A 27,867-nucleotide genomic window follows, 5' to 3' on the forward strand; every position below is an offset into this window, starting at 1 on the left:
CTCTGCAGGCGGGCAGGACCCGCTTGACAGCTCAACTCGGCCTGCGTAGGTCAACCTCTGCCGAGTCGGAGGTCTCTGCTGCCGCCGGAGTGGCGAGAATCGCGGTTTGGCGACGAGGCTCCGTGCTCACCCTGGTCGACGACCCAATACTGCACGCTGCGAGCGAGCTGTGGGCGCCACCTACCGACCGGGTTCCGAACTGCGACAGCGTATCAACGGGCATCCAAACCAATTCACCACGGTGACAGGGGAGCGACTGATACGTATGACGCGCACCGCCCCCTCACCACACGACCACCAGGCGTCTGTTTGACATAAAGAACCGACTCCGAACACTGACTATTCAAGACAACTCTTACCACTCAAACACACTCGAACCCATAAGCCATCCGTGGCTGTGAAGGCATCACAACGAGACCGAGTGATGGCCATCCGTCGTTTATAAGTGTATTCGTAATTTTTATCTTTAATATTTAGTGGGCTGTACTCTTAATCGCATAAATTCCCAACAGATCCATCAATATGAATTGATTCTTGGCACCTCCTTCCGCCGAGCCACGCTCACGTGGGGAGTGGTGGCCCACCAGATCCTTATCAGGTGATCTGGTCCCCAATTAGTAAACTTGGTATAAGATAACGATCTTCGGGAAAGGAGCACCGTCGCAGGCCCTTACTCCGAGCCATTCTGTTGTCAGATAACCTGCCGATGTATCTGTTGAGATTGGTGCCTTTAAGAATAATAACTGTTTTTGATTGTTTTTTTATCGCCGTATAATCTTTCAAGTATCTTTCAGTCATAATCGCCGCACGTACTCGCATCCTCTACAGAATATTCAACTGTCCCGTGACCCAAGGTGCTAACAACGTGATAAGGGTTGCGTATGATCAATAAGGAGTGCGGTACTGCGTGAACAATATTGAGTATAATCATTCATTAACGTTAAGGTTTTTCTTAGCATAGTATTTGCATATTTTAACGACTCTCTCTCTCACTAACAACCATCGCGTTATGCGGGATCCATGTGCCGTTGTCAAAGTGAAATCAGACAATCGTTGATGATACTGTATTGATGCCGTGTTGACGTTCCGGGATTGAGAGTTCGCATACTATATCATAGTTGAGGTTGAATTAGTAATAAATTGATTAATACAGAAGTGGTTGTGTGATTCTTTCCTGAAATCTATGCATAAGATCTGCTTCTGCGTTGAGATCTGAACTTGGTGACCTTAATAAACACACTAATACATACTCAGTAAATGTTAAAGCGATAACGGGGTGAACCGGGGACCTAAAAAAATAACCACGAATACCCACTCTGGGAATGTTAAAGCGAGAATGAGACGAACCTAGACAACGATGCCGAGTTAATCTAAGTTAATCTTGCATACTTACACCACACCTGCATAACTGCATACGATTAATTGCCTTATTCCGATCGATAACCCACCCTCGTCACCGAGGCGGGGTCTGGTTATCATAACGACTTGCATTATCATAATTACACCCACTCGCATAATTACTACGATTACCTCTCGAATTGGCATAATTAAATGTGCATAATTACATAAGTTAACATATTTCCGGATAATTACACATTTGACCAAATTTCATTTGATTATTATTATTTTCACTGAATATTCATAACCCACACATACAACATAATAATTTCACCCACGCACGCATACAACATAATACATTTTGATAACCAACATATACAACATAATGGGGGCTCGTCCGGGATTTCTCGCAGACAGTTTGTGCATGAATTCAGGAACGAATCACTGTTGTGTTAATCAAAGTGTTGTGAACTAACGTTGCCTTGTGATTGTAAACGGGGGTATACAAACAAAACGCGCTCTGAAGGGAAATACCAGAGTAGCAGAGTATAACAAAGACAGCTGGGCTGAGATTATTTGCTCGAGCCAAACTGACCACACTCTGTGAGATAATTGTTTTATATGCACTCTGAAAGGAAAGGTCAAAGTAACTCCTGCCACTTGAGATGATAGGATTAAGAATAATTTTTGAATGGGTGACGGGGTACGGGGAACTCGTATTAAAATGTACCGACCAATCTGTTACAAAGCAGTACAGTCAGAGAGACATATGGGAAGGGAGCTGTATCGATAACACGAACACACCTCGGGGGAAACTAATTGACTGGATAAAATGTAACAAAGGCGAACACGATGCAAAAACTACACGAAAGGCAGGACAGGACTCATTCCTTTTCACACAGGCATACAGACAGGGATTGTGGAATGAAGGAAAATTCGGAAAGGAAACAGGAGAGAAATCGTCTCTAATAAACGAGGAAAAATGTCCTCACACCATCGTAAGGGAGGAGAAATCAGGGCTCGCGACACCAGCGAAACTCACAGACGTGGATCCACAGAATAAATATGGAAGTAACATTAAATCACACTCTTGGGTACGTGGACAGAGTCAAGGGACTGATCGGGAAAAAATTATGAATATCGAACAAAAAATCCTTGACAAACAGGAACCCTCACAATTCGAGGGAAGGGATGGAGAGATACATATGCAAACAAAAACATGTGAGATTGACAACTTCACAGATAGAGGGAAGCAAAATGTTAAAGTAAAGTCGACAGGACGTGCTCCATTAAGGGCAGAGGCAAAAACTGAAGGGAAATGGCAACACGAGCGACACGGCATTGGGCGCGCACACAGAAAATGCACACCGATTAATCACGCCCGACACAGAACAGATAAAAGTGACAGATTGCCTGATGATAACTTGTTTGATGATGACGCTGACGGCGATCAACTTTCGGAATACTTATTCAACAGTAAAACCCTTAAATTGATGGACAAGGCTCTAGTCAGAATTCCCGATTTTGACCCCCACAATAAGACTATGGATATCCACACACATATCGCGACAGTGGAAGAGGAGGCAATGATTAGAGGGTTGATGAGACGGGATGAAAAAGCGAGTTTGTTGAAACGAAGCTTAAATAAAGATTCTATCCCATGGGTAAAGTCACTACCACACAAGGTTAGAAATGATTTTAAACAACTGAGCCTGGCAGTGATTCGGAAGTTTGGAGAATATGCGACACTCACTGAGGGGTTTTATGCTGTAAAATCGATGACCCAGGGCATGGACCAAGATCCACGTGACTACCTCGTGCAATTTAAAAGAGCGTATTACGCAGGCGATGTGAATCAATACCACGAAGGAGATAAAATGTTCAAAATTATGTTTTTTGAATCCTTGAGCCCAGAGATTACAGAAAGGGTGAGAATGGTTTTGAATCCAGAAACCGCATCCTTACGCCGCATAGAGAGCAAGGCGTACATGGCATGGTTATACAGAGCTAAGAATCATAATTCGGATCCAGAACACAGGGAGAGGGATAAAGAACCCAGCCTCTCAGAGAGGAATAAAAATCACCGAGCAGTCCCACAATGCAGGACGGAGCAAACAAACACGCACACATGGCAAAATAACCCAGAGAGAGGTTGGCACGAGAATGAGAGCGGCACAAAGCCGAACATTCAGAGGAATCGCAGGAGGGGGAGGTTCAGAACAGAACCATACCAACACCCCATGCCACGACACACACGAGGCCAAAGTTGCACACTAAGATGGCGAGATAACCATCCAGCGGGAAGGTACACAGACTGCGGAGGTATGGATGCGAACATGCAGGAGAATCGTAGGAGGGAGAGGTTCAGAGCAGAACCATATCAACACCCCATCCCACGACACACGCAAGGTTCAAATTACGCACATAGATGGCAAGATAACCACCTAGCGGGAAGGTGTTACACAGACCGCGGAGGTATGGATGCGAACATTCAGAGGAATCGCAGGATGGGAGGTCAAACACAATCGATCCAATTCCGACCAATTCCTCCACCGGCTATACCAGGAGGGAATAGAGGAATAACACAGAATGCGGTCCAAAGACATGATAAACAACCCACAGTGAGCGCGAGCGAGCGGCCAACACGCGCCCCACCCGCCGAGGTATTAAACCCGAAGCTCAATGAGAAATACAGGCAGGCTGCAAGTGACAGGGCGGGCAAAAACGTGGACAGTGCTCCCGTAAATGACGCGCGGATCGAATACAAGGACAGGGTTGCATTGAAGCGTGATCGGACAGTACAAAAACAGACAACAGGGACACGCCCTGAGGAGCGCAGGCATGAGCCTTTGAATGGAAAATATCCAAGGGAAACCAAAATTTATGTGGATCGGAGTGCTAAAATGGAGACGAATGTCCATGACGTATCGGGAATGGTGTTGAAATCCAACACACTCATAAAAACAAAGAGGGCAACATTACGAGGGACAGAATTAAATCGACACACTGACTCGGCAAATGTGCATGTAATCGCAGAGAGAGCGAATGCCAGTGATGACGGAGTACAGAAGTTGGTTGTGTGCGCGAATTCTGATTATGTGCAGCACAATTTTACACCACACACTCCCACGACGCGAGAAAGTGAGAGGGGAAATTACAAAAACGAACCGGAAAACCGTGATCGAATGATCAAAGTGATAAGTGGTAAACCAGACACTCGGAACTTGGTAAAAAGATTGCAAGGATGTAACAGGAGGAAATTAACGCAAAAATGCGTTCGAAACCGCTACCTAGCGTTTCCCAGGATTTAACAAGAACAAAAAAAATTAATATCCGTCGGAGTTATGAGGGATGAGAACCATGTAACTGGTGATATCGATGTTAAAGTTTCGTTGTATTTTCCTTGCTTATTTCAAATGTAACCTTGTTAAGATTGTGATACATATGCGCGCGCTTTGGAAGGAATGCGTTATGGATTAGTACTGATGTTTAACGTTGTGTTTTATTTCTTTTGCTTATTTCAAATGTAACCATGTTACGATTGTGATACATATGCGCGCGTCGTAAGAAAACCGCCGAGAGTGAGGGCGGCTTATAGATTCATAACACAAAAAAAGGGGCATTTACTTGGTTTGAAAATTCGCCAGTGGCCAAATCGACCCCTGATAATTTTCAAACGGGCGGATTGTTGTGTCTATCCTTTTTTTAATTAAGAACAATTCAAAAAAAATATAATAATTTTTTTAATCTATATACCTTTTTTAATTAATTAATGAAACAACTCACTTCTCCTCACAAGAACACCAGGAATCCATGAAACATGGAGGGCGGTTAAAATGTTGAGAGTTCGGTCACAAAATGAATGGACATCCAAATGGACAAAAGATGTATGGACTAGCCTCCCAAGACATCTGGAGATATACAGATAAGGGCAGAATAAATAACGGTTGAAACTTTGCGTTTTCTTAACGTTTTCCTTACCGAAAAGTAGAAACTTAACAAAGATAATTAACCAACAAACAATAATATTTTTTTTTCTATTATTATATGTTTCCTACCTACACGACCTTCCAAAAAAAATAAAAATAAAAACTAAAGAGTACGAATTCCAGAAAGCTTAAGTGGAAACATAATAACGCTTAACCTCAGGACATTAAAATATAACTCAGAATAAACACCAATCTCTGGAGAACTAAACTTGGCGAAGCCAAATAATAATGTGACGAGAATCATTACAAATATTCATTAAACATAGACGAATGATTACCACGATACTAAGACCGAAGGAACTCATAAAATATAATTAAAGAATAAATGTAACAACAGGACCACCGTGAGCCTCCTAAAGAAATATGTGTCTACCACGGGCCGCGACTGGGATACGAAACTACCCCTAGTCTTGATGGCCATGCGAGCCACACCCAACTGAGCTACAGGCAGGACACTCTTCGAGATCATGACAGGGAGGCTAATGACCCTCCCAGTACACCTGTTATATGTCCCAGCGGAGGACGAGACCCCGACGGCAATGACGCCAACTGAATACCTGACGGGACTCAATAGTCACCTACAGAGCACATTCGCTATGGTCAGGGACCAGTTGCAAGTAGAGGCTCAGGGGAGCAAAGCATACTATGACCAAAAAGCCAGCCACGCAGAATACCAGCTAGGAGACCAGGTGTGGTACCTCAATTACGAGAAAAGAAAACAGAAGTGCAGGAAATTCCTGCCTTCCTGGACAGGACCACACGAGGTTGTTGACAAAATGTCCCCAGTCGTATATCAGCTAAAAATCACAAAGACAGGAAGAGAGCAGCAATACAAGTGGGTGCACATCAACCAAATCAAACCGTACCCTGTGCTGGTGGAGCAAGATGAGGAATAAAGGTGGAAAAAGGGGGGGGGGGAACTAAACTAATGGGCATATCACACTACAATAATATATAACATGTTTTCCAGGAAATGGCAGCCCTCCTGCTCACGCTCCTGCTAACGTACCTTGCCAAGCTAGAAGGGAGCCAAGGCCTGATGATGCCACCCAAGAATAACCGTAGAAACTATCTTTTTAACGATATCTCCTATAACACGTAGTCAATAGAATAATTTCTCCCTCCCTTATCGTGTTACCTTCCTTTAGAATATATTTTTTTCCTCTCTCTTGTCACATATAACCATGTTAAGTTGTGACACGTACGCGCGCGTTGTAAGGAAATAGCAGCAAAACTTGAGGACAATCGATGGTTCATGATGGAAGAAGGGTATACATTTTTTTTTAAAAATAACCCGTGGCCATTTGACCACTGGTCATTTTTAAAAGGGCGGAATGTTGTATCCTAACCCTGCTTCCATCATTGATATATAATGAATGAAAACACACCAAAGCGCAGCAAACTGCAAAACACCAGGTGTTGTTAAGTAATGAACTGGAGGAGGGCTAGGATGGCAGAATTTGCAACCTTGCTTCAAGGAAAGATAAGGCCTGATAAACGGGCACACGTCACCCGTGCAGGCGGCAGAGACAGTGGGAGAGTCAGCCAGACATAGTTAAGGCAAAAAGCCCAACCATCCTGCATGGTTTTAAAGTAACGTCAAAATTCGAAATTCAACAGAGTAGGCTAAATTATCGATCCTCGCACTCGCTCAAATTGGAGACCAGGCTGCGAGCTACATCAATGAACCATTGCCCATTTGCTAATCCAATACTGAATGTCATTATTACTGAAGTCAAAACGAATTCTATGACCTCAGCACATGGGCGAATAATAGGGCAGTGTCAACTCAAAGGCAATTAAAGGAAGCAGAGGCGCCTTTGTCTAAATCACAACCACAGAAAGCCAGGAATCATCACTGATTGTGTGTTTAGGGATTCCGAGCTAATTGGAACACGTGTGCACAGGGGAGGGAGCTGATTTAAACAACCCTGCACGTCTGAACGTGAGGGGGCCTTTGTCCTGAAATTAATAACACTCCCAGAGCAGAAGGTTGGATGACCACAGTGAGACGAGAATAAGGGTGTTGTGCATCTCTCAAGGATGCAGGCTCAGCTGAACAGCGAGGCTGCGGGGGTCACCAGAAGTTCGTGTTCGCCTAGTTAAGACAAAAAGCTCAATTATTCTGTATTGCTATTAAAGTCACGTTAAAGTCGGAATTTAACAACAGGGTAGGCTAAAGTTATTGATATGAAATGTTATTTCCATACTTTAATACTTTATATACAACTCGACCCGAAGCATAACGGGATGAATCACCACCAGGTCGAATATAAAATACATAATAAAAGAGCGATGTTAAACCCAGGGTCGGAGAGGAAGGGAGATCCCGGCCGTCTTTGTATCCCCGCAGCGCGGGATAGGAGTGTGTATACGCTCGGGGAAACACCTCCACTTGAGTCAAGCACCACGATGGGAAACGACAGACCTTAGGTTACATACAGAATCATAACTGTGAAATGGTAAGGGACAAATGTTAAAACTTTTTAACCATTTCTTTGTGCGTCAGTGAGGGTCGGAGGGAGTGTTGCCCCTCCCTCCAGGTGGTGCAACACGGACAAAGATGCCTATGAGACGATTTGTAACGTCTGTGTTTTGGTTCATGAAGAAGGCCAAACAAGAGATAATATCGCACCCAGACAGAGAGACGACCGAGGCAATTTGTAACACCTGATTGGTTGCTCGTGGATTTTATGGAGGGAGTATGACAACGGAATATACCGTGGGTGATGCACACAAGGACATACGGACGTACGGACACACACATGGACACACCTACCTACGGACAGATCCTGACACAGTAAATCGAAATAAACCCCGCATTGTGGGCAGGGTCCAAAGGGATTTTTCGGCATAAAAGAAAGGACCCTGAGCATTGGAAATCAGTTCGACCGGGAGGGTCGACTCAGGAGCGAGCTGCGACCAGCGGGTCGGCTCGACTCATCTTCAGTTCGACCGGGAGGGTCGACTCAGGAGCGAGCTGCGACCAGCGGGTCGGCTCGACTCATCTTCAGTTCGACCGGGAGGGTCGACTCAGGAGCGAGCTGCGACCAGCGGGTCGGCTCGAATCATCTTCAGTTCGACCGGGAGGGTCGACTCAGGAGCGAGCTGCGACCAGCGGGTCGGCTCGACTCTTCAGCTCGTCTGGGACTCAGCCGAGTTCGATCGGCTCACCGGAGCCGGCTCTCGGGGCTCGACTCAAGCGGCTCCCCATCTCCTCTGCAGGCGGGCAGGACCCGCTTGACAGCTCAACTCGGCCTGCGTAGGTCAACCTCTGCCGAGTCGGAGGTCTCTGCTGCCGCCGGAGTGGCGAGAATCGCGGTTTGGCGACGAGGCTCCGTGCTCACCCTGGTCGACGACCCAATACTGCACGCTGCGAGCGAGCTGTGGGCGCCACCTACCGACCGGGTTCCGAACTGCGACAGCGTATCAACGGGCATCCAAACCAATTCACCACGGTGACAGGGGAGCGACTGATACGTATGACGCGCACCGCCCCCTCACCACACGACCACCAGGCGTCTGTTTGACATAAAGAACCGACTCCGAACACTGACTATTCAAGACAACTCTTACCACTCAAACACTCGAACCCATAAGCCATCCGTGGCTGTGAAGGCATCACAACGAGACCGAGTGATGGCCATCCGTCGTTTATAAGTGTATTCGTAATTTTTATCTTTAATATTTAGTGGGCTGTACTCTTAATCGCATAAATTCCCAACAGATCCATCAATATGAATTGATTCTTGGCACCTCCTTCCGCCGAGCCACGCTCACGTGGGGAGTGGTGGCCCACCAGATCCTTATCAGGTGATCTGGTCCCCAATTAGTAAACTTGGTATAAGATAACGATCTTCGGGAAAGGAGCACCGTCGCAGGCCCTTACTCCGAGCCATTCTGTTGTCAGATAACCTGCCGATGTATCTGTTGAGATTGGTGCCTTTAAGAATAATAACTGTTTTTGATTGTTTTTTTATAGCCGTATAATCTTTCAAGTATCTTTCAGTCATAATCGCCGCACGTACTCGCATCCTCTACAGAATATTCAACTGTCCCGTGACCCAAGGTGCTAACAACGTGATAAGGGTTGCGTATGATCAATAAGGAGTGCGGTACTGCGTGAACAATATTGAGTATAATCATTCATTAACGTTAAGGTTTTTCTTAGCATAGTATTTGCATATTTTAACGACTCTCTCACTAACAACCATCGCGTTATGCGGGATCCATGTGCCGTTGTCAAAGTGAAATCAGACAATCGTTGATGATACTGTATTGATGCCGTGTTGACGTTCCGGGATTGAGAGTTCGCATACTATATCATAGTTGAGGTTGAATTAGTAATAAATTGATTAATACAGAAGTGGTTGTGTGATTCTTTCCTGAAATCTATGCATAAGATCTGCTTCTGCGTTGAGATCTGAACTTGGTGACCTTAATAAACACACTAATACATACTCAGTAAATGTTAAAGCGATAACGGGGTGAACCGGGGACCTAAAAAAATAACCACGAATACCCACTCTGGGAATGTTAAAGCGAGAATGAGACGAACCTAGACAACGATGCCGAGTTAATCTAAGTTAATCTTGCATACTTACACCACACCTGCATAACTGCATACGATGAATTGCCTTATTCCGATCGATAACCCACCCTCGTCACCGAGGCGGGGTCTGGTTATCATAACGACTTGCATTATCATAATTACACCCACTCGCATAATTACTACGATTACCTCTCGAATTGGCATAATTAAATGTGCATAATTACATAAATTAACATATTTCCGGATAATTACACATTTGACCAAATTTCATTTGATTATTATTATTTTCACTGAATATTCATAACCCACACATACAACATAATAATTTCACCCACGCACGCATACAACATAATAAATTTTGATAACCAACATATACAACAACAAGGACTGGATCTTGTCTTTATAAAAAAACAAGAGTGCATGACTTGATATTATGAGTTCCTCGCACTTACATTTTGGACAACATTGGACAAGGCATCAAATCCCCCAGTCGTACTTTCTCTACTCTGCTCAATGTCTGCCAAATGAAGTCTCCACTGCAGAGCTCCTTACACAGTAAGGTGGGCAGTTACACGGCCTTCAACAGTGGACCTAGGCATTAGGATAATTATTTCCAGGCCACGGTTGAACTGAGGATACACTAAAATAATGCAGACAGGCACATGCGCGACACCCCTGATGTAGACAATGCAACATCACATACGTTCTATACCAAAGCAAACAGCCGGGATGTTAAAAACAAAATAGTGACTCAAGGCAAGAACATAAAACAGGAACCCGTTAGAGGAGGCCTAAACAGAGGCATTACTCACCTGCAACTTTTGCATCCGGAAATTGGTACTTAAGGGTTGCATTGACTTCTGTAACAGAAACCTCATTCTTGTCCTGATGAAACAAGCATACAGCAAGTTCAATGAGTACAAATTTTGTAAATGTATTCCATGTTCTGTGGTGCACTGTATAATCTAAGAAAAACTGAGTGTAGGTAGAGAATCACGGTCTCACAGTCATTCATGTGTAGTTTTGTGACTAATTTTACAGCTGTATATGACCATGACAACACATGGCGGCATGAAGCACGAGCGTGGGTCGCCACGCACCGCACAATGTCACTCTTTGTTTACGAGCTGGCCGTAGAAGGCAGAAGTCAAGCTCAAACTTGCCTCCGAGGTCAAGGGAACCTAACAACAGGGTAGTGGGACCCTGGGTAACCTTCATTATTACTGCAGATGCTCCTCAAGCAGGCCAATAGCTCAAAACACTCGGAAGTGGCCACACCTGGTGTATTGTTCAGGATGGTAGTACAGCTATGGATTCTTGAAGAGCGGATCGTATGTGTGGACTTTCAGTGCGTAACCCAGCTTCCTCCTATATGCCACGTATTCATGGCAATGGTCAAACATTTCAAGGTCAGGACCCTCCTGGAAGCGTTCATAGCAAGTGATGTTTCCCTGGTTAAATAAAGGGCATTTTTATTATATTACTTAGTCCGCATGGTTTACTTTTACAGTGTGAACTTCATACAGCCAGTGGCATTGCTTATGTCGCCAGGTGTCATAGACATACTTACTCAGGCAATCAGTGATGCGAGGGTTGTTTGGGGAACTTAGTTATCAGCACCCACAAATGGCCAGCCAGATTGGTTCTCACCACCACCTAGTGATTTATGGCCAAATTGGACCTTCCCATGCCTCCCCTGGAAATGGATAATGAATGGCTCTCACTTGCATAACATCAAGAATCAGGAAACTTGTAGAATTTAAAAAAGGTACAACTGGTGGATGCGGTCACAGTGAAAGCTGCAGCAGCTGAAAAGTATCTTGTTTGACACATACATGCAACCACACCGTTCAAATTAAATCGGCAAATGAAAATTATTGGGATGTGGAGGCACCTCACCCATGGATCACATGGACACACAGTATACACTACTCCTAAAGCTTCAATACATTAGTTCGTTTGCAATCGATGAAATGTAATCATGTGATACTGCATATTTATTCTCAGAAGGGTAACCTACAATGGGCAACCCCGCATATGGAGAAATTTGCGACCAGTCTCCAACTGAAGCTGCAAAAATACAAATTGGTCTCAGGAGCTGAGCAGTACCAACTCTGCATGCACGGTGCACACCAACTCATTAACATTTTAGAAAAATTGATAAACGTGCCACTTAACGAGTTACATACAACTGCAGTAAAGGAATCTGAAAATAGTAAATAAAGAAAGTGGTGTTGAGGATCGGGTGAGGGGGGGCAAAGCTCATAATCATAAAGAGCCATCTCACCTTGGTGAACATAGCCAGCACAAATCCATGGGAAAACGTGAGGTTGAGAAGTGCCTCCGTGTCACCACACTTGCCACTGGCGACCGTATCTTTCGGATCAACGTTGAACTGGCCGACCTGCGGAGGGAAGAGATCATTAAGCAGCCTCATGGTCTGTCCTCGGTGAAAACACCACACGATACATTCACTTCCACTTGAATCAAATGTTTCCCTATACCATTCTAGATCTAGTGAATTGCTGGTTAAAGGACACTCAATTGATTTTGATAATGTTGAAGTTTCGTGCAAAACTAGCTACTACAGAATCTAGATTTGAAGTTTTCGTGACTGCAGGGATCCATACTCTTTGGTTCTTTCGGTAAAGTCATGTAGGTAGAAAATATAAATAAATCACGACGTTTCGATTGCAACACAAGCAATCATCAACAGGTGGGAAAACAACAGCAAGAAATGTTTTTGCTGAAGTGGGAGAGAGTTGCCGTGGTAAGAGGTTATACAGGTGTAATGTAGTAACTCGGCGGGAGACGACTTCACGGGTAGCACACTCTTTATTTCACCAAACTCGTTCACAGGTGACTAACACCCACTTAGTATCTCGGGTGACAAACACCCACTTAGCTACTCGGCGACTAACGCCCACTGAGCTACTCGGGTGACCAACACCCACTTAGCTACCCTGGCGACTAACGCCCACTGAGCTACTCGGGTGACCAACACCCACTTAGCTACTCGGCGACTAACGCCCACTGAGCTACTCGGGTGACCAACACCCACTTAGCTACCCTGGCGACTAACGCCCACTGAGCTACTCGGGTGACCAACACCCACTTAGCTACCCTGGCGACTAACGCCCACTGAGCTACTCGGGTGACCAACACCCACTTAGCTACTCGGCGACTAACGCCCACTGAGCTACTCTGGACACTCCCTGCCCGGGGTGTCCGTCTTGACTGTGGGTCCCCAGCCCGACCCACGCGGGCGTCGGACCCCGGGTCCCACAGTCTCGCCTCCGAGCCACACAGGGCCCCGGTCCCTACAAGGACGGCGGGACTAGGGGTCTCGGGGCACTAGGTCTTCAACTCCGTCTTCGATCTTCAACTGGATAACTCTCCCCGAGTGCTCTCGCGCGTCCCCCTTTATACCCCACCTGCGGACGTCGCTGCGAGCACCCATCCTATTCGACCAATCACTGGGCGCTGGCTACGATCCTGTTTTCCCACATCTCAGCGTGCCTCACCACCCACGCGCGCCGCCCCGTCATCTGTCACTCCCGGCGCGCGCGTCCATACCACGCCCACAACGCGTGCCCAACCCCGCACCGCCCCGTGATCCATCACTGTCACAGTCGGCGCGCGTCAACACCACCACTACACAGGCAAGAGAGGGGGAGGAGCAAGTAGGGAGAGGGAGGGGTGGGGGAAGCGTTGCGTGGACGCCAGGAGAGGGACACGAGGCTGGGGGGGGGGGAAGTGGGCGGGGCTGGGAGTGAGAGGCCGAGAGAGCTGGGGATGCGGAGGGGGTAACTCGGAAAAATAGACTAGTAGTAGTGGTACCAGGCAGATATGATAGACGACAACCACTACAAAGCAGTTAGGGTTTTACCTGGTTAATAACATCCTTACAATGATTGCTCAATTTGTATCCATCTTCTCGGTTGAAGTTATGTCTATGTTTATATATCTGGATGGCTTCATGAACAAACCTTTGATATTTACACTATGAGATCTCTTTTACCAGTGGCAAAATATGATAGTAGGTTTTTACCCTTTTAACTGGTACAAAACTGACACCTTTATTCAAGGCATCATGTTTGCAATGACCACAACACAAGTAGTCAAAAAAGCAAACAAAAAGAAGCAACTCTGATAAGGATGATAATATGCACTGTCCTTGAAGTTGATTGGCCCACACCCGAGACGGCTTTCTTTAGAGCCTAGTCCCCATTGGTGTAGGGCCAGATGACACCAGAAGGCGTACAACTCAAACACAGTGCAATATCAGAGTATTGAGAGCTCGGGGTAAGCATTTACACTATGAGATCTCTTTTACCAGTGGCAAAATATGATAGTAGGTTTTTACCCTTTTAACTGGTACAAAACTGACACCTTTATTCAAGGCATCATGTTTGCAATGACCACAACACAAGTAGTCAAAAAAGCAAACAAAAAGAAGCTTCTTTTTGTTTGCTTTTTTGACTACTTGTGTTGTGGTCATTGCAAACATGATGCCTTGAATAAAGGTGTCAGTTTTGTACCAGTTAAAAGGGTAAAAACCTACTATCATATTTTGCCACTGGTAAAAGAGATCTCATAGTGTAAATGCTTACCCCGAGCTCTCAATACTCTGATATTGCACTGTGTTTGAGTTGTACGCCTTCTGGTGTCATCTGGCCCTACACCAATGGGGACTAGGCTCTAAAGAAAGCCGTCTCGGGTGTGGGCCAATCAACTTCAAGGACAGTGCATATTATCATCCTTATCAGAGTTGCTTCTTTTTGTTTGCTTTTTTGACTACTTGTGTTGTGGTCATTGCAAACATGATGCCTTGAATAAAGGTGTCAGTTTTGTACCAGTTAAAAGGGTAAAAACCTACTATCAAACCTTTGATAGTCACCCGAAGGTTTGCAGAGTACCTTGTCTCGGAAAAAAAATATCATGCGAGCCCCACAGCTGATGATTGCTTGTGTTGCAATCGAAACGTCGTGATTTATTTTATTTTATACCTATGTGACTTTACCGAAAGAACCAAAGAGTATAGCTACTACTGGCAAAGACTAATTAGATAATCCATCGAAATTGAAATAAATCAAAATAACTTTAACCGTTCGGATAGCTACCGCCTTAGTGCTGCGTGGAAGCGAATCATCAAATAATACATTACCTAAATGCATGCCTACAAAGGGCAGCGTACTTCAAAGGGGATTACCGTTGGTAGGGCTATTTTAATAGACAAGAAGGACAAGTCCAAAGGGCTTGCATAATGCACAATGTACGTTGCCTCAGTAATCTGCCCCCCCACATTGTGCAAGAGCGCAGTCACATATGCACCTCTACATAAGGAACGAAACGGGTGGACTTCTCCACAAATCTGGCTGTCGCCTGATGAAGCTAGTTGTGATTACTTGCGGAACATCGTACTCAGATTGTAAATGTGGTAGCTTGGCTCTCCAACACACCGGTGTGCTGTACTAGTGACGAATTGGCCACGTTATGTTTATGTGACAACCCTTACTAGTTGGCTGTGTCGGGTGGTGGCGGGTTTTAACGACACATTTATATATTTACGCGATCCAACCCTAAAACCTCTACGAGTACCTAATGCAGTTTTAACCCTTCCAGAGACATGCGTTTTCTACTGTGCGCCATTGCAGCTAATCACCTTTTGTAATTTATTCTGTAAACTATCAGTTTTATTTCTGGTTTAAAAAAAAAATCAATGCATGGGGCATGACCCCGGGCAATTGTGCGATTTTTTTCTCTCCAAATTTTGCCACTAGATGGCAGCAGCACATATCATATACGAGTCCCAGCAAACAATCTACAGTACAGGAGAACCTTGAAAAGAACGGGGATTACATTATTGGAAAGTGCCGCAATAGGGCGAGGTACACGGCAAAAAAATGACACATCACAATTGAAATAAGTACTGATGTCAAATAAATTAATAACATATTTGAAATAAACTTGTAAACGCCCGATACAAAAAACATTCCGAGACAATAAAAAGAATACTGAATACTGTTCTTACCGATGATGATCCAAAGAGGGTGTGTGTGTTTGTCCGCGAGTAAGGAGCGGGAGTGCAATGGTTAGCACGTTGCGAGATGCATGTAGAACGGTTGGCAATGTACAGTGCAAACTTATTTTGCACTGTACATCGCCAACCGTGCTAATCGGAGGTGCAGGGGAAGGATAACAAACTGAACGCAAAAAAGATGCTTGCACGGCAAAGGTTGAGGTGCGACAGTCTGCCTCGTGTGCCTCGCCCGCCCGGCACCAAGGTACCAGCCAATGACACGGTACTTCCACGTACAGTATACCTGCGAAAAGCCCAAACTAACCCCTGCGATAGCTAAATTGGTGGACAAAGAGTTGCCACGATAGGTCGAATCCACGAGTTATAAACCTGCGATATAATACAAGTGTCTCCCGTACATTAATTAGGCTCAATAACTGGCCACAGGGCACTTCCGAGATCCAAGAATAGCCAGGATTGGCTGTGAAAGTGTTAACTATTAATGCAGTGGAAATGAAGTGTTAACCAAGGTAACCTAATGTTAGTTTACAAGAGTAGCAGGCTGCACCCAGGTTCTCACCTTGATATTGCCGGCGTTGTCTTGGTAATTCACGTACAGCCTGAGCGCCAGGTCTGCACGAAGGCAAACGAGACTCTGCTGGCTCACGTTGTACGAACCCACACCCGGCTCCGGGAGGGCCGTGGTGCGAGCCGTGGTGCTGCTTTGTGTGGTAGTGTGGCTCTGTTGGGTGGTTGGAGGCTTGCTGGTAGTGGTTGCATTAGTCGTGGTGTTGTGAGCAGTTGTGGCGTTATTTTGCAGCAGCGATATTGTGGAGATCAGAGTGGGTGACACAGAGTCACCCGTCACTGCAAATGAGAATGCAGAGCATCGGTGTTTAGTGACAAAACCGTGGCACACAACTTCACCCTGGTGACATCAAATGCTGGGTCGGTCAAATTAACGTGGGTCCTACAAAAACATAATTCACGCAAACCTAGTATCTAGCAATTAACCCACATGTTCTGCCAAACAATAAATGAACAGAAAATACCATGAAATTTACACATTGAAAGTTAAATGCAATATCAATAAAAGTTTTCATTAGGGGCCGTCCATAAATGACGTCACACACCTGGGGGGGTCAGACATTTGTGACGATGTGTGACGAAGGGGGGGAGAGGGTGAGAAATGTGACGTCACATAAAAATGCGCAACTTTAAATAAATATAGACAACACGTTCTACTTAATTAAATAGACTTTAATAAATGTTTTATCCTACAACATCAGAGTGCAGCGCCACATTAAATATACACTACAATGACAATAGTTTAAAGCGATTTTAAAATGTTTCGTGGTATTCATAAACAATTGGATACAGTATATATTCTATTAGCTTAATTATGGGTAGTGGTAGGGTAAATATTCGATTGAATGAAAAAATCGTAGCAAGTACTGAGCATATATATGTACAGCGATAGGATTACAGGTAGCGATAGAAACAGGAGTGCGATGCACTGATGAGAGAAAACGAACTCGTAATCGGGTAGGGGAGGCACAACTATTTCCGGAAATTGGATTTAATCGTTTAATTTGGGGGGAAATTGTTCAGTTTCCAAGATATGGAAAATTCGTGTTACGAATCGCTCGGGAACTTAACTCTGCTGTAACCCCGGGACTGCATGTATTTAAAATGCCCATACAGTCCGTGTTATGAAATGTGTTACGATTCAACAAAAAGAGAAGCATTGTTAAACTCATAATTAAGAAATATTGTACATTTGCATGTAACATTGTTAAAAATACCGAGTAGTAAATAAAAAAGAAAGTAACATAAATAGAAAAAACCCCGTTTTATTTTCACTTACCTCAAGTCCCGATTGCTAGCTTGCAGTCGGAAGGGGGCAATGAGTTACCACAATTGCACACACTCCAACGATCCCTCATGTAGTCTCAACAGGCTGTTGGGGCAGGCTGGCACGGCACACGAGGGGGCGAGGGGCCAGCGCCACGCCTGACTGCCTTTCTCCCCCCAGTGGCGATGTTTACACATTTGGGGAGGCCCAAGTCCCATTCAGATAATCGTCACCGATGTTGATCGTGAGCGGGAACTTTGTTGGAAGCCCAGCGCGCCAACCGTTGCACTACCACTCCCCCCCATACACATGCAGTGACATAAATGACGCCACTCCTGTGTTGCGACAGTCCCGAGGGATGACGGGTACTATGTGTGTGGGGTGCCCCTCTATGGCACCAGCATGGCACGGCATGACTGGCTAGAGGGCAGGGTCCGGGTGTCACCGAGGTCGGGTCAGGGCGCGATACCCTGCATGGTGAACCCGAGAGGGCACATGACCGGACGAGGGGGGCCAAGGGACCCCCAGATGGGGGTGCGAGGGTCACGTGATGAGGGACCCGGGCCTTCCCGAAGGATCTGGAAGGGGGCGTGGCCAAGGGCGGAGCCGGCCACACCGCAGCAGTTAGAAGCCACTTCCCGAGAGGGACCTGGGCTGTTCAACTCTGGGAAGACTCTCCCTCGTGTTAACTAAATGAGGAGCAGTGGTCACCACCCTATGTAGTTATCCTGTTGATGTTAAGAGTTGTATTAGTTAATAAACCGTGTTTGCCTCCAAGTTCTGGTGTGCGCCTCAATTGAACCCATTACACACACACACGTCCACATAAAAAAATGCCTTATTATAGCTTTAACAGACTGTAGGAGCACGTCCTGTTAGCAAGTAGCACTTATGAAGGCCGGTATGGCACAAGAGGGGGTGTGGGTGGCCAACACCACGCCCGGCCACCTTTATCTTCCCAGTGGTGATATTTACACACCACACCAGGTACTGGCTTTTGGCCGTGATAAAGAATCAAACTCGGATCGCCGAGCGCGAGGCCGACTCATTACATCTCACGAGGATCGCTGCTCTGAACAAAATAGTTACGCGGTTCGGTTTGCACTTGTGAGTTCGCGTTTTAAGTGAATGTCATTTTTTTTTATATTTCATGGCTCGCAAGTCGGGCCTTTGTAAGTCGAGGACTGCCTGTACCAGTAATATTTTACAATTACAACTAGTTACACGTGGCGGCCGAAGTAACCGCTAAGTACATTTGCCCTCAAAAATTGGATGCTATCCAATTAACACTTTACAAAAGACCTACAACACGATATGAATGTATGACACTTCTAAACATGACCGCATTGTCGGACACTGCTATGGAATTGACGAAAATTGGTGGTAACCACAGAAAACAAGTGAGAATACTTGTGTATTCTGTGCAACGGAAACATGGAAGCAGTTTGGTGTCGATAATGGAGCAAAGTCTGGCAAAAATATGACACGTTCCATCAGCTTGGAGGTGGGGACAAGAGGGATAAGGGCCGGTTATAGTTGGAGGGTGTATCTTGAGGTTTTCCAGGTTTCAATGGCAATGACTTTGGCTTGCTTCTATTATTTAGAACATTTGCCCGTCCTGTGTACAATGGTGAAGAGATTTGAAAGCCATTTTTACCAACAGAGTCCCAGGTTCTTTAGGAACTTAGGACAAACGCCATCATATCCCAGTGCCTTGTTGGAACGTTGTGGCCCTGAAGGCCGCTTCCACTTTAGCAGGTCTATGGTATCGTTAGATCTATTGCTTGCGGTAGTTGGGGAGTTGTTTCTGGACAGCTCATTTGTCGATTGGTGCCTTTGAACAGGACAGTGGCGTGTGGGAATCCACAATTTCCGTGGTTTTTGGTAGTCTGTGCTCTGTTGGTTGAGGCACCTAGGTTCCGGAAGAACTGCCAGGTTTTACAGCTTGAGTGAGTTACGTACAAGTCTGCAGTTACGTCTTGCCAACTTTTCTTTGTTTAGAGTTCAGGGACTCTTGCAGTACAGTGCCCATGTTGGTCACAAGTTCCAAGTGATGGTTTGACACTAAAAAGTTAAACATTAAGGTCATAGGTAACAGTATGGTAGTGTGACCCTTCTAGGCAGTCATGTTCACGGTGCTGCGTGAGCGGTGGTTTTATGATTTATGCACCACATGACTTTTTAAGCATGCATCCCCCAGCAACAACGTTTAAAGATCACAACCTGTGGTGCCGAAAACAAAAACCTGATTACAATTACGGTATGGATCCAACGATTTTAACAATTTCGAGACAAACATAACTACTGTTGTGCAGTTATCAAACCGTGGAGGTCAGAGAGGTGGACACATACAATACGACAGAGACAGGTGCAGATAGACCGACTGATGAAGACAAAGAGATTAGAGAAACACATTTGTATATATGTGACACGGAAAGGGTATCAACAAAAGACAAACAAAACTGTTCTATGTTTCCAGGGAGGTGGGGGGGGCTCCAGTAACTCAGCACTGGAAAGGAGCTCACAGGGAAACTCACGCGACCCTCTTCGAGCCACCCGACACCAGAGGGAGTTGTGCGCGTGCCATCACGTGAAACCCATAAGGCGGCTGGATAATATAATCAACACTCGCCATATTCCGGTGAAAGGTCACGGAGCCCACCATAGTATGACGCAAGAGTTCACTCCCCTGTACAAGGGGGTCGATAGTGGCGTCTGTGTACACATTGTACAGCTTCAGCCAGGATGCCAACACGTTCAGCCTTTGCACATTCCATCCACACGACACCGAACTTTTCCATTAATAAACAAAGTAGTTGCGAATTAACATCATGGTTGGGGGTTAATTCAACCCATCATCCTTCTGGGATCAATAAAATTAGTTCGATTTCTTGGACAAGTCAACAGTGGTTGTCCTATGGAGCGACATTCCCTGCCACATGAATGATGATTTTCCACCACTGTCTCAGGACTAAACTGATGAGCACTGCACCAATGCCAATTTAATCGGGAAATAACTTTGCGTATTTAAGCCAAGTAATATGTTGTGTCGAATGTGTTCATATGGTCGAAACACTCGTATACGTAAATGTAAGCCGGGGTGCAGTGAAAAAGCCACTGTGTATTTGTCTTGATTTTAAGCTTTCGTGACTGCAGGAATCCACTCTTTGGTTCTTTCGGTAAAGTTACGTAGGTAGAAAACAAATCACGTTTCGGGCGCAACACAAGCGTCCGTCATCCGGTGGTTTATTTTACACCTACGTGACTTTACCGAAAGAACCAAAGAGTTAGTTTATTTGTCATTTAAATGTTGATTTAACGTAGCGTGTATCTCAGCATAATCGCCTTCAAAGCAAGAAATGTGATGCAGTAGCAATCCGTCTACTGTGGAAGCCTCACAGACGTACAGTCAATTAAGCCTTCAGAGCCGGGATTAGGCAGCTCAAGTTAGAAACATTCTTTACAAGTTTGTGCCACCAATAATCCGTGTGACACGGCGTAACCACGGCAAGCTCAAGCCCGGTGCCCTCCCCAGGGCTTGAACTCACTGCCACGGGTCGAGTGCAGCCCTCTGCGCCACTAAGTCACCCAACACATGAAGAAATGCCGATCGACTTGCTGCAGAAGAGAATGTGGTGATGTTAACAATTGCCTTGCAAGTACGAACACCTTTAAAGTTATTAGTGTTCATTGAAACTGCAACGACTGCAGTGTGGGTTTCGACTCACGGCAGTGAACCCATATCGCAAACACTCTCAGCTCCCATTACTTGGACATCTGTGGAGCAAAAGCTTCATAGCTCATCAGATTCCTCCAGTCTAAATAAATATTCTAATTCTGACCTCTGTCAATCGTATTGCTATTACAAGTCACATTGTGTGAGATATACACACAAGGCAGTTCCTACGGGAAACGACTCGCAGTGGCCGCGCTGAGATATGCATGGGAGTCCGTAGACCAGGAGAGACCGGTTCCACCTGGGGTGGAAACATTAGTAGCAACTACCAACTCCTTTACATGGTCAGTAAGTTATGCAGTATGTGACTGAATTAGTCGCCTGATTGAAGTTACGTAATTAACTGTTAATGGTCGCTTAGAGAAGCACCACGCACCAGGCAATGTTAACTCGCTTCAAGGGAATGGTTGCACACGCGACAACAAAGGGGCGATCTGGGAAAGAAAGAAAACTCAACCACCAATTCAACACGAGACCCAGCGCAGCTCCGCTGCAGCACTTGGCAATCCACATTCGACAGGGTTTACTTCATTGTTTCCGCCTCCCCGACTCACGATTTATTTCGTGAAATGGAACGCTCAGCAAAGCCCGACTTTCTGGACAATATTTGATGAATATTCTAGGACACTCGTTAAATTCAGCAAACTAAAATTGACGCAGTAAACAAGACGCGCAGCGGACGCGTGGTCACAGGCGCATTACCAACAACAACAACAGATAACACCAACAAAAGAGTTCGCGTCGTGAGCAGTGCAGACGATGGGGAAAGCAGCAGTGGAAGTGTGGAGGAGGGTCGGGAGTGGGCAGTGCGGAGTGGACGGAAAGCGCGCGTATAGGGGGAAGTTGCCGAGCGCGGAGAGTTGCCGAGCCCGCACACACACGAGGGTCTCTTCTCACCCGAGTGCGCGATGAGCACGAGGAGGAAGAGGAGGCCGAGGCCCGCGGTCGCCGTGGTCGCCGTGGTCGCCATGTCTCCGTCTCAGCTGTTTCTGCTCGTGACTCCTCCACTTCCGCCTCACGCTCAGGACAGCACGTGACCGGTGATGGGCGGGGCTGATTGGCGCCCACAGCCACGTGCGACGCTTTAAACGGGCGGGAAAGCCGTACCACGTGACGCCGGATAACGAACTTCATTGGTTGAGCGCGCCAAGGCGGGGTGACTCGTTGGTATTTATGGGGGTCACGTGATACGGCGGGGAGGGAGGTCTCGTGACCGTGCGCGTGATCGACTCGAGATCACGTGGGAGTTGATCAGAGGTCGCAATCGGGTTTCTGATACCCGTACCCTACCCGATACCCGGCCGGGTATGGGTAGCCGGGTATCGGGTACCCGTTTGCGACCCTGGTGCGGCCGGGTACGGGTAAGGAATCAAAACCCGTTTGCGACCTCTGGAGTTGATGCTTCACACACGAAGACGGCCCCCGTATCGCCCGAGATGACTGATGGGACAAGGTTCTCTTGAGTTGTACACTTCGGCTGGCAGGGCACACACGACGGCCGGGCGTGGTGTTGGACATCCCCACTTCCCTGATTGTCATGCCAGCCTTCATTCGTGCTTTATACTGTTTTTCTATTCGCGTGTTTTGTCTATAACTGTTAAATATGCAATACAATAATAGGGGTTTCCCCCTTTTTTCTGGCAACAAAACATGAAACCTTTTTACAGGATTCATGTCTGCATTAACCACAATGCTTGCAGTGAAAATGCAAACAAAAACACTAATATATGCATTGTCCTTGAAACTGATTGGTCCACACCAGGGACGGCTTAGGAGGTTTAATTATGTTAAATATACCTCGTTTGTTTAATATTCCGATACTCGGTTCTCGGCAAAATTGTGTTTGTTTGCGTTTCTCGCGCACCACGGATCTCCTTTGTAATAAACTCCTTTAAAAAATGTTTTTTTAAACAACGGTTTTATTATCAACTTCGTTTAACTCACGGTTGAGACACGTGGCGCCTGCGTTTTGTGCGAGCCGATTCCAGTTTAGGGACCGCGGCGTTTTTTACCTACACAAATATATAAATAACGCGTCCATACAAAATGTAAATTGCTTTAAAGTAGCGAATTAATTGATGCCGATTTTGATACAGGCATGCATGATCACCGGATCCGAGGACGTGTGCAAAATGTGGAATTGATTGGACAATGGGAAGTGGACGAATTTTTGATTACAAGATTTAACCACGACAGAGGAATCAAGTTAAGTAAAACCGTTGAAAATAGCCGGGAAACTGGCACAAAAGGATCATCATCTGTTGCAATAAAGCAAGAACTGTAAAATCAAACCATTGCCCCAGCTGAACAGTACAATAGGTTATTCCAAACAAGACTGAGATGCGAGATCTGCTGATCTGAATATACAGCACTTTATTTTCCTTACAATTCAAAAGTACTTTAATTTACAATACAAATCAAACCAACATGGAGCCGTGCAATGTTTTGTTTTCATTTTATAAACTGCTTTTATTTTTTAAATTCAATGTAAAGTTTAATAATGAAATATAGCCAGCGTAATGACATACACATCAGTTCAAATCTGTTGAACTGAACCACACATAAGCGCTTTCCATGAACTGTTTTGCGTGCATGTGTACATCGTGCCAAATGACAGCGTTCGCTTTAAACGCCATGAGTCGGGATGACGCTGCAAGGGGCCAGGGTGGGACTGAGCACGCACGCAATCGGCAATTCGCCATGACCAAACATTACATGAAAAGAGCACACATCTCACACTGTGCAGTCTCATTTCAACGCAGATAACACAAGTCATACATAACGGGGTTCCTAAAACAACTGTACTTACGGATATGGACTAAAAAATAAAGTTTAATATCCATGAACATGTGCGGTCACCACATTGCAAACTGAGCATCATCTCGAGTAGCTCGACTCTGGGGGACCCTTGGATGGGGCGTCACGTGCTGAAGGGGTTGAATTTGTAAAACTGCCTGTGCTGCATCTTAACCCATCTCCACTCTCACAGAGGGCGTCAAGCGTGGCCACCATGCAATGAGGTCCATTAGGAGTCAAGTACATTAGTTGTATTGCAACACTGACCGTTGGGTCAATACAAAGGTCTGTGCTCTTGACACTCATAGATCTGTCATCAGGGTGGTTGCTCCAATGGATATCTGTGTTAATCAAAAACGGTGTCCTATTGAGAAAGATCCCACTAATGCCATATCTCAGGTATCACGCCGGACACTGTCAGTGTGGACATTGGTGAGGACACAGTGGGACAATTCAGGCTGGCTCCTTGCTCAATCATTCTCCATGCGGCGACGATCCCTGTGAGCCAGTGGCAGTGTCGATCGATCATGCAGGGATGTGTCGTGCTGGGAAACCATCTTATGGGCAACTTCGTCAAGCCGAAAGGACGCAGTAGAGCAAGTAGATGTCTTGCTTATATGTGGAGCACAGTCAAAACTCCAGGCACTCGTTTTATCCCACATTTAAAAGGAAATTGGTCAAACAGAGCAAGTAGGATTCTACTAAAGCGTTGAGAGTCAGCAAGGCTTTCTGGGTGAACATATCAAATTATAGTTTGAGAAAATATTAACGATGACTAAGTGAGGACCTTTACAGAGTATATTTCAGCAGAATCTGCAGTATTGTCAGTGTTTCCTGACAGGAAATTTTCAATGTAAAACTGAACCTCCACAACAAATGGACAATATGACTCTTACTAATGACACCTGTCTTTGACCAGCCCTCACAGCATTTAAATGGCATTACTGTCACTATCACTACGGTTTATCTATTAGCAGTGAACGCTGCTTCTGAGCAACTACACGAATTACACTTTGTAAATGTATTTATTTACTCAAGCAGTATTTTGCCAAATTTTCTAGGCTTAATTTACTCAATTCTTAATTCATATTCCTTCATGCCTGAAAGGGCTCGGAGAAACCAACGCAGAGTATTCTCCTCGAGGAGAGAATACTCAAACTCCACGTGTCAGAAACCTACTTGCTGGGCTGCTTCTTACAGGGGCGATGGATGGCGCAAGAGAAACCAAAAGAAAAACCTCAACAGAATAGAGATGAATGCATACATATGGGTGCTCTGCGATATCCTGAGGTTTAACTTAAAGTCTACATTTCCACAGCCCAAATTAACCAGTCATGAGAGACATGGCGCGATGTATCATCATCCTGTTGGCGAGAACACACGGCTCTCGGCAGGGACCCTGGGTCTGAGGCTACCAGATTTCGGCCTTAAGACCTGCCAGCACACAGGTACGGATGAAATTAGTAAAAGCATGTCGCACCTAAATCTTGACGTAAAGCTTTCGTGACTGCTGGAATTCATATCATTTGGATCTTTCGGTAAAGTCACGTAGATAGGTTCAAAGAAAACAAAAAAATAAGTTTCGATCACAACACAAGCGGTCGTCATCAGGTGGTGTTGCGATCGAAACGTACTTTTTAACTTTCTTTGAACCTATCTACGTGACTTTACCGTAAGACCCAAAGAATAAGCATGTCGGAACCTTATCTCTAATTTCACAGATACCTCTTTAGCGCCCACGAGTGACCTAAGCTTTAGCCCAATTAACAGGACCTCATCATTTTCCTCAAAGTGTGACCTGGACCTACAGATCGGAGTTAAACAGGTGACTGGTTATCACCGTGAGCAACTAGCAAGGCCTTCGGGACCCACTCACTCCAGCATGAATTTAATACGTGGGGCACCACAGCCAACTACAGCTTTGTGAACTCAATCAACATTGTCTAAACTCGAAAATAAATACCCAGCAAATTGTTTGACTTAATTACGCTGAGAAAGTAGAGCAATCGATAGTCACAACTGTGGTGCCAACAGGAGAACTGCGAGACAGTAAATCCAGCAGCACTGGCCACTCGGGGCCCCAGCGAGTTATTGCTTTCATTACTTCTACGCCTGGCACAGCGAACCGAGGCGACACAATCTCGGCACGAGGGATGGAAAACTGGCAACACAAGGTAGCACCGAGGCAGCCGCAACCAAAACATCAACAGCGAATCAACGTAAGGTGAACGCTTTAACACTGGCGTCAGTGGTGCAGTCGAGGTTTTAACAGAAACTAGCAGAGAAAGGATCTGCATGGATAAACGGGGACGCTCATTTGTTTTAAAAAATAAACAAGTGCACAGGCCTACTAGCCGAGGCTCCAGACTCTACGTTGCTGAACTGAGCCCTATCCTTTCTTGGATGCATCCTCAGCTCAACTCACACATCCAAGGAGGATGCGACTTTAAAGCAGAAGGCGGCCGTGCTCATGGCTAAAATGGAAATGCAGCATTTAGGCAAAGTCTGGATGCCGTGGAGCTGTTTGAAGCGCTGGCGATGGGGTTCGCTCCAGTTTGCCGAGGCTTTGGCCCCGTGGCGCCGCATGCAGACACAAGTTTGGCTGCAGCGGTAATCATAGCGCATGGCAGGGACTGATGCTCACAGCGTGAAGCAGTTTGTTCCTTCCACGTGCGCATTTCTAATTTTTTTTTCAGTGTTCACTCTCCCAAGCGATCGTGAGGAGGGAGCAGAATTTTCAGCTGAACCCTTGGGGACACAAGCGGCCCACACCATTCCACTTTCCCCACAAACCAGTGTCAGAGGCAAAGTAGGCCATTATGAAGGAGCAGGGGCAGCAGTAGATGGGCAAGATGACCTCGGTCTTGAACTGGGCACCACCAATGCCATTGCAGATTTGTCCCCACTCCAGGCCAGGCTTCCAAGTGACACGGCATGGTGTTACCAACGCCATCTGCTAAATGCACATGGGCATCCGGCAGCTACACTCGTGTGTCCACGTCACTTCTGCGTTTCAGCACCAAGCACAGACGTAGGGCGGCGACGTGTGTACACAAACTTTAATTCATCCACTCACTTAACTCCAAAACCTGCATCAACACTATTGAGTTTTACTCGCTGTCGCATCGCGTTGCTTCCCCACACACTCTGCTCAGATTTGTCCATGGGTTAAAGCGTCCGTTTTGCAGACGAGCGCCGCTCCGCTCAGCTGCCGTGTCCGGTTTTTGGGAAGCAACGCTGCCCCAGTAAAAGCAGGGCCCCCCACGCTGCTCCGCCCCCCTTCACTCTCAGGCCACGTAGTGGTACTGATTGGCATTCTCCTTGTCGCGCTCCATGTAATCCCGGTCGATCAGAGACTCGATACGCTTTTTGAGGTCGGCCGGCTACAGGAGAATGAAGAAACAAAGAACAGCGACAATGTATGAGCGAGCGAGAGAGAAGATGCGAGCCCTGAGAGAGTGACCCTGTAAACATGAGCAATCGCCTAACAGTGAGCACACGTGCATGAGTGTGCGAGAAGAAAATGTACGCACAGGCATATAAGTGCGTGCACGTATATGAATATATAGGTATATGTGT

The 27,867-nt window shown here is 45.9% G+C and overlaps 2 protein-coding genes across 3 annotated transcripts in view; both read right to left on the reverse strand.

Moving 5' to 3' along the window:
- Window positions 1–8,001: 8,001 nt before the first annotated feature.
- On the reverse strand, window positions 8,002–22,556 carry LOC144735653 (lysosome-associated membrane glycoprotein 3-like). Its single transcript, XM_078618104.1, has 4 exons — window positions 22,390–22,556; window positions 16,482–16,768; window positions 12,167–12,283; window positions 8,002–10,764 (listed from the first exon to the last, which is right to left on the reverse strand). Exons 1-4 carry the CDS (start codon window positions 22,460–22,462, stop codon window positions 10,684–10,686), a joined length of 558 nt encoding a protein of 185 aa, XP_078474230.1. The 5' UTR covers window positions 22,463–22,556; the 3' UTR covers window positions 8,002–10,683.
- A 1,292-nt stretch (window positions 22,557–23,848) lies between these two features.
- LOC144735652 (cullin-4A-like) overlaps window positions 23,849–27,867 on the reverse strand; it is a 38,641-nt gene continuing 34,622 nt past the window's right edge. For both annotated transcript variants that reach the window (XM_078618103.1, XM_078618102.1), the window contains exon 20: window positions 23,849–27,671. In XM_078618103.1, the coding sequence (XP_078474229.1) occupies window positions 27,576–27,671 (96 nt within the window). In that variant the 3' untranslated portion in view covers window positions 23,849–27,575. The remainder of the gene's footprint in view (window positions 27,672–27,867) is intronic.

Source organism: Lampetra planeri, chromosome 56, assembly GCF_965212315.1.
Source record: "Lampetra planeri chromosome 56, kcLamPlan1.2.h2, whole genome shotgun sequence".
NCBI classification, from domain to species: domain Eukaryota; kingdom Metazoa; phylum Chordata; class Hyperoartia; order Petromyzontiformes; family Petromyzontidae; genus Lampetra; species Lampetra planeri.

Coding starts and splice junctions, on each gene's coding strand:
- LOC144735653 (XM_078618104.1), bottom strand. CDS start 22,462: ATGGCGACCACGGCGACCACGGCGACCGCGGGCCTCGGCCTCCTCTTC. Junction 16,769..22,389: donor CGTGCTCATCGCGCACTCGG/GTGAGAAGAGAC, acceptor TCTCATTTGCAG/TGACGGGTGACTCTGTGTCA. Junction 12,284..16,481: donor ACAACGCCGGCAATATCAAG/GTGAGAACCTGG, acceptor TTCCCTCCGCAG/GTCGGCCAGTTCAACGTTGA.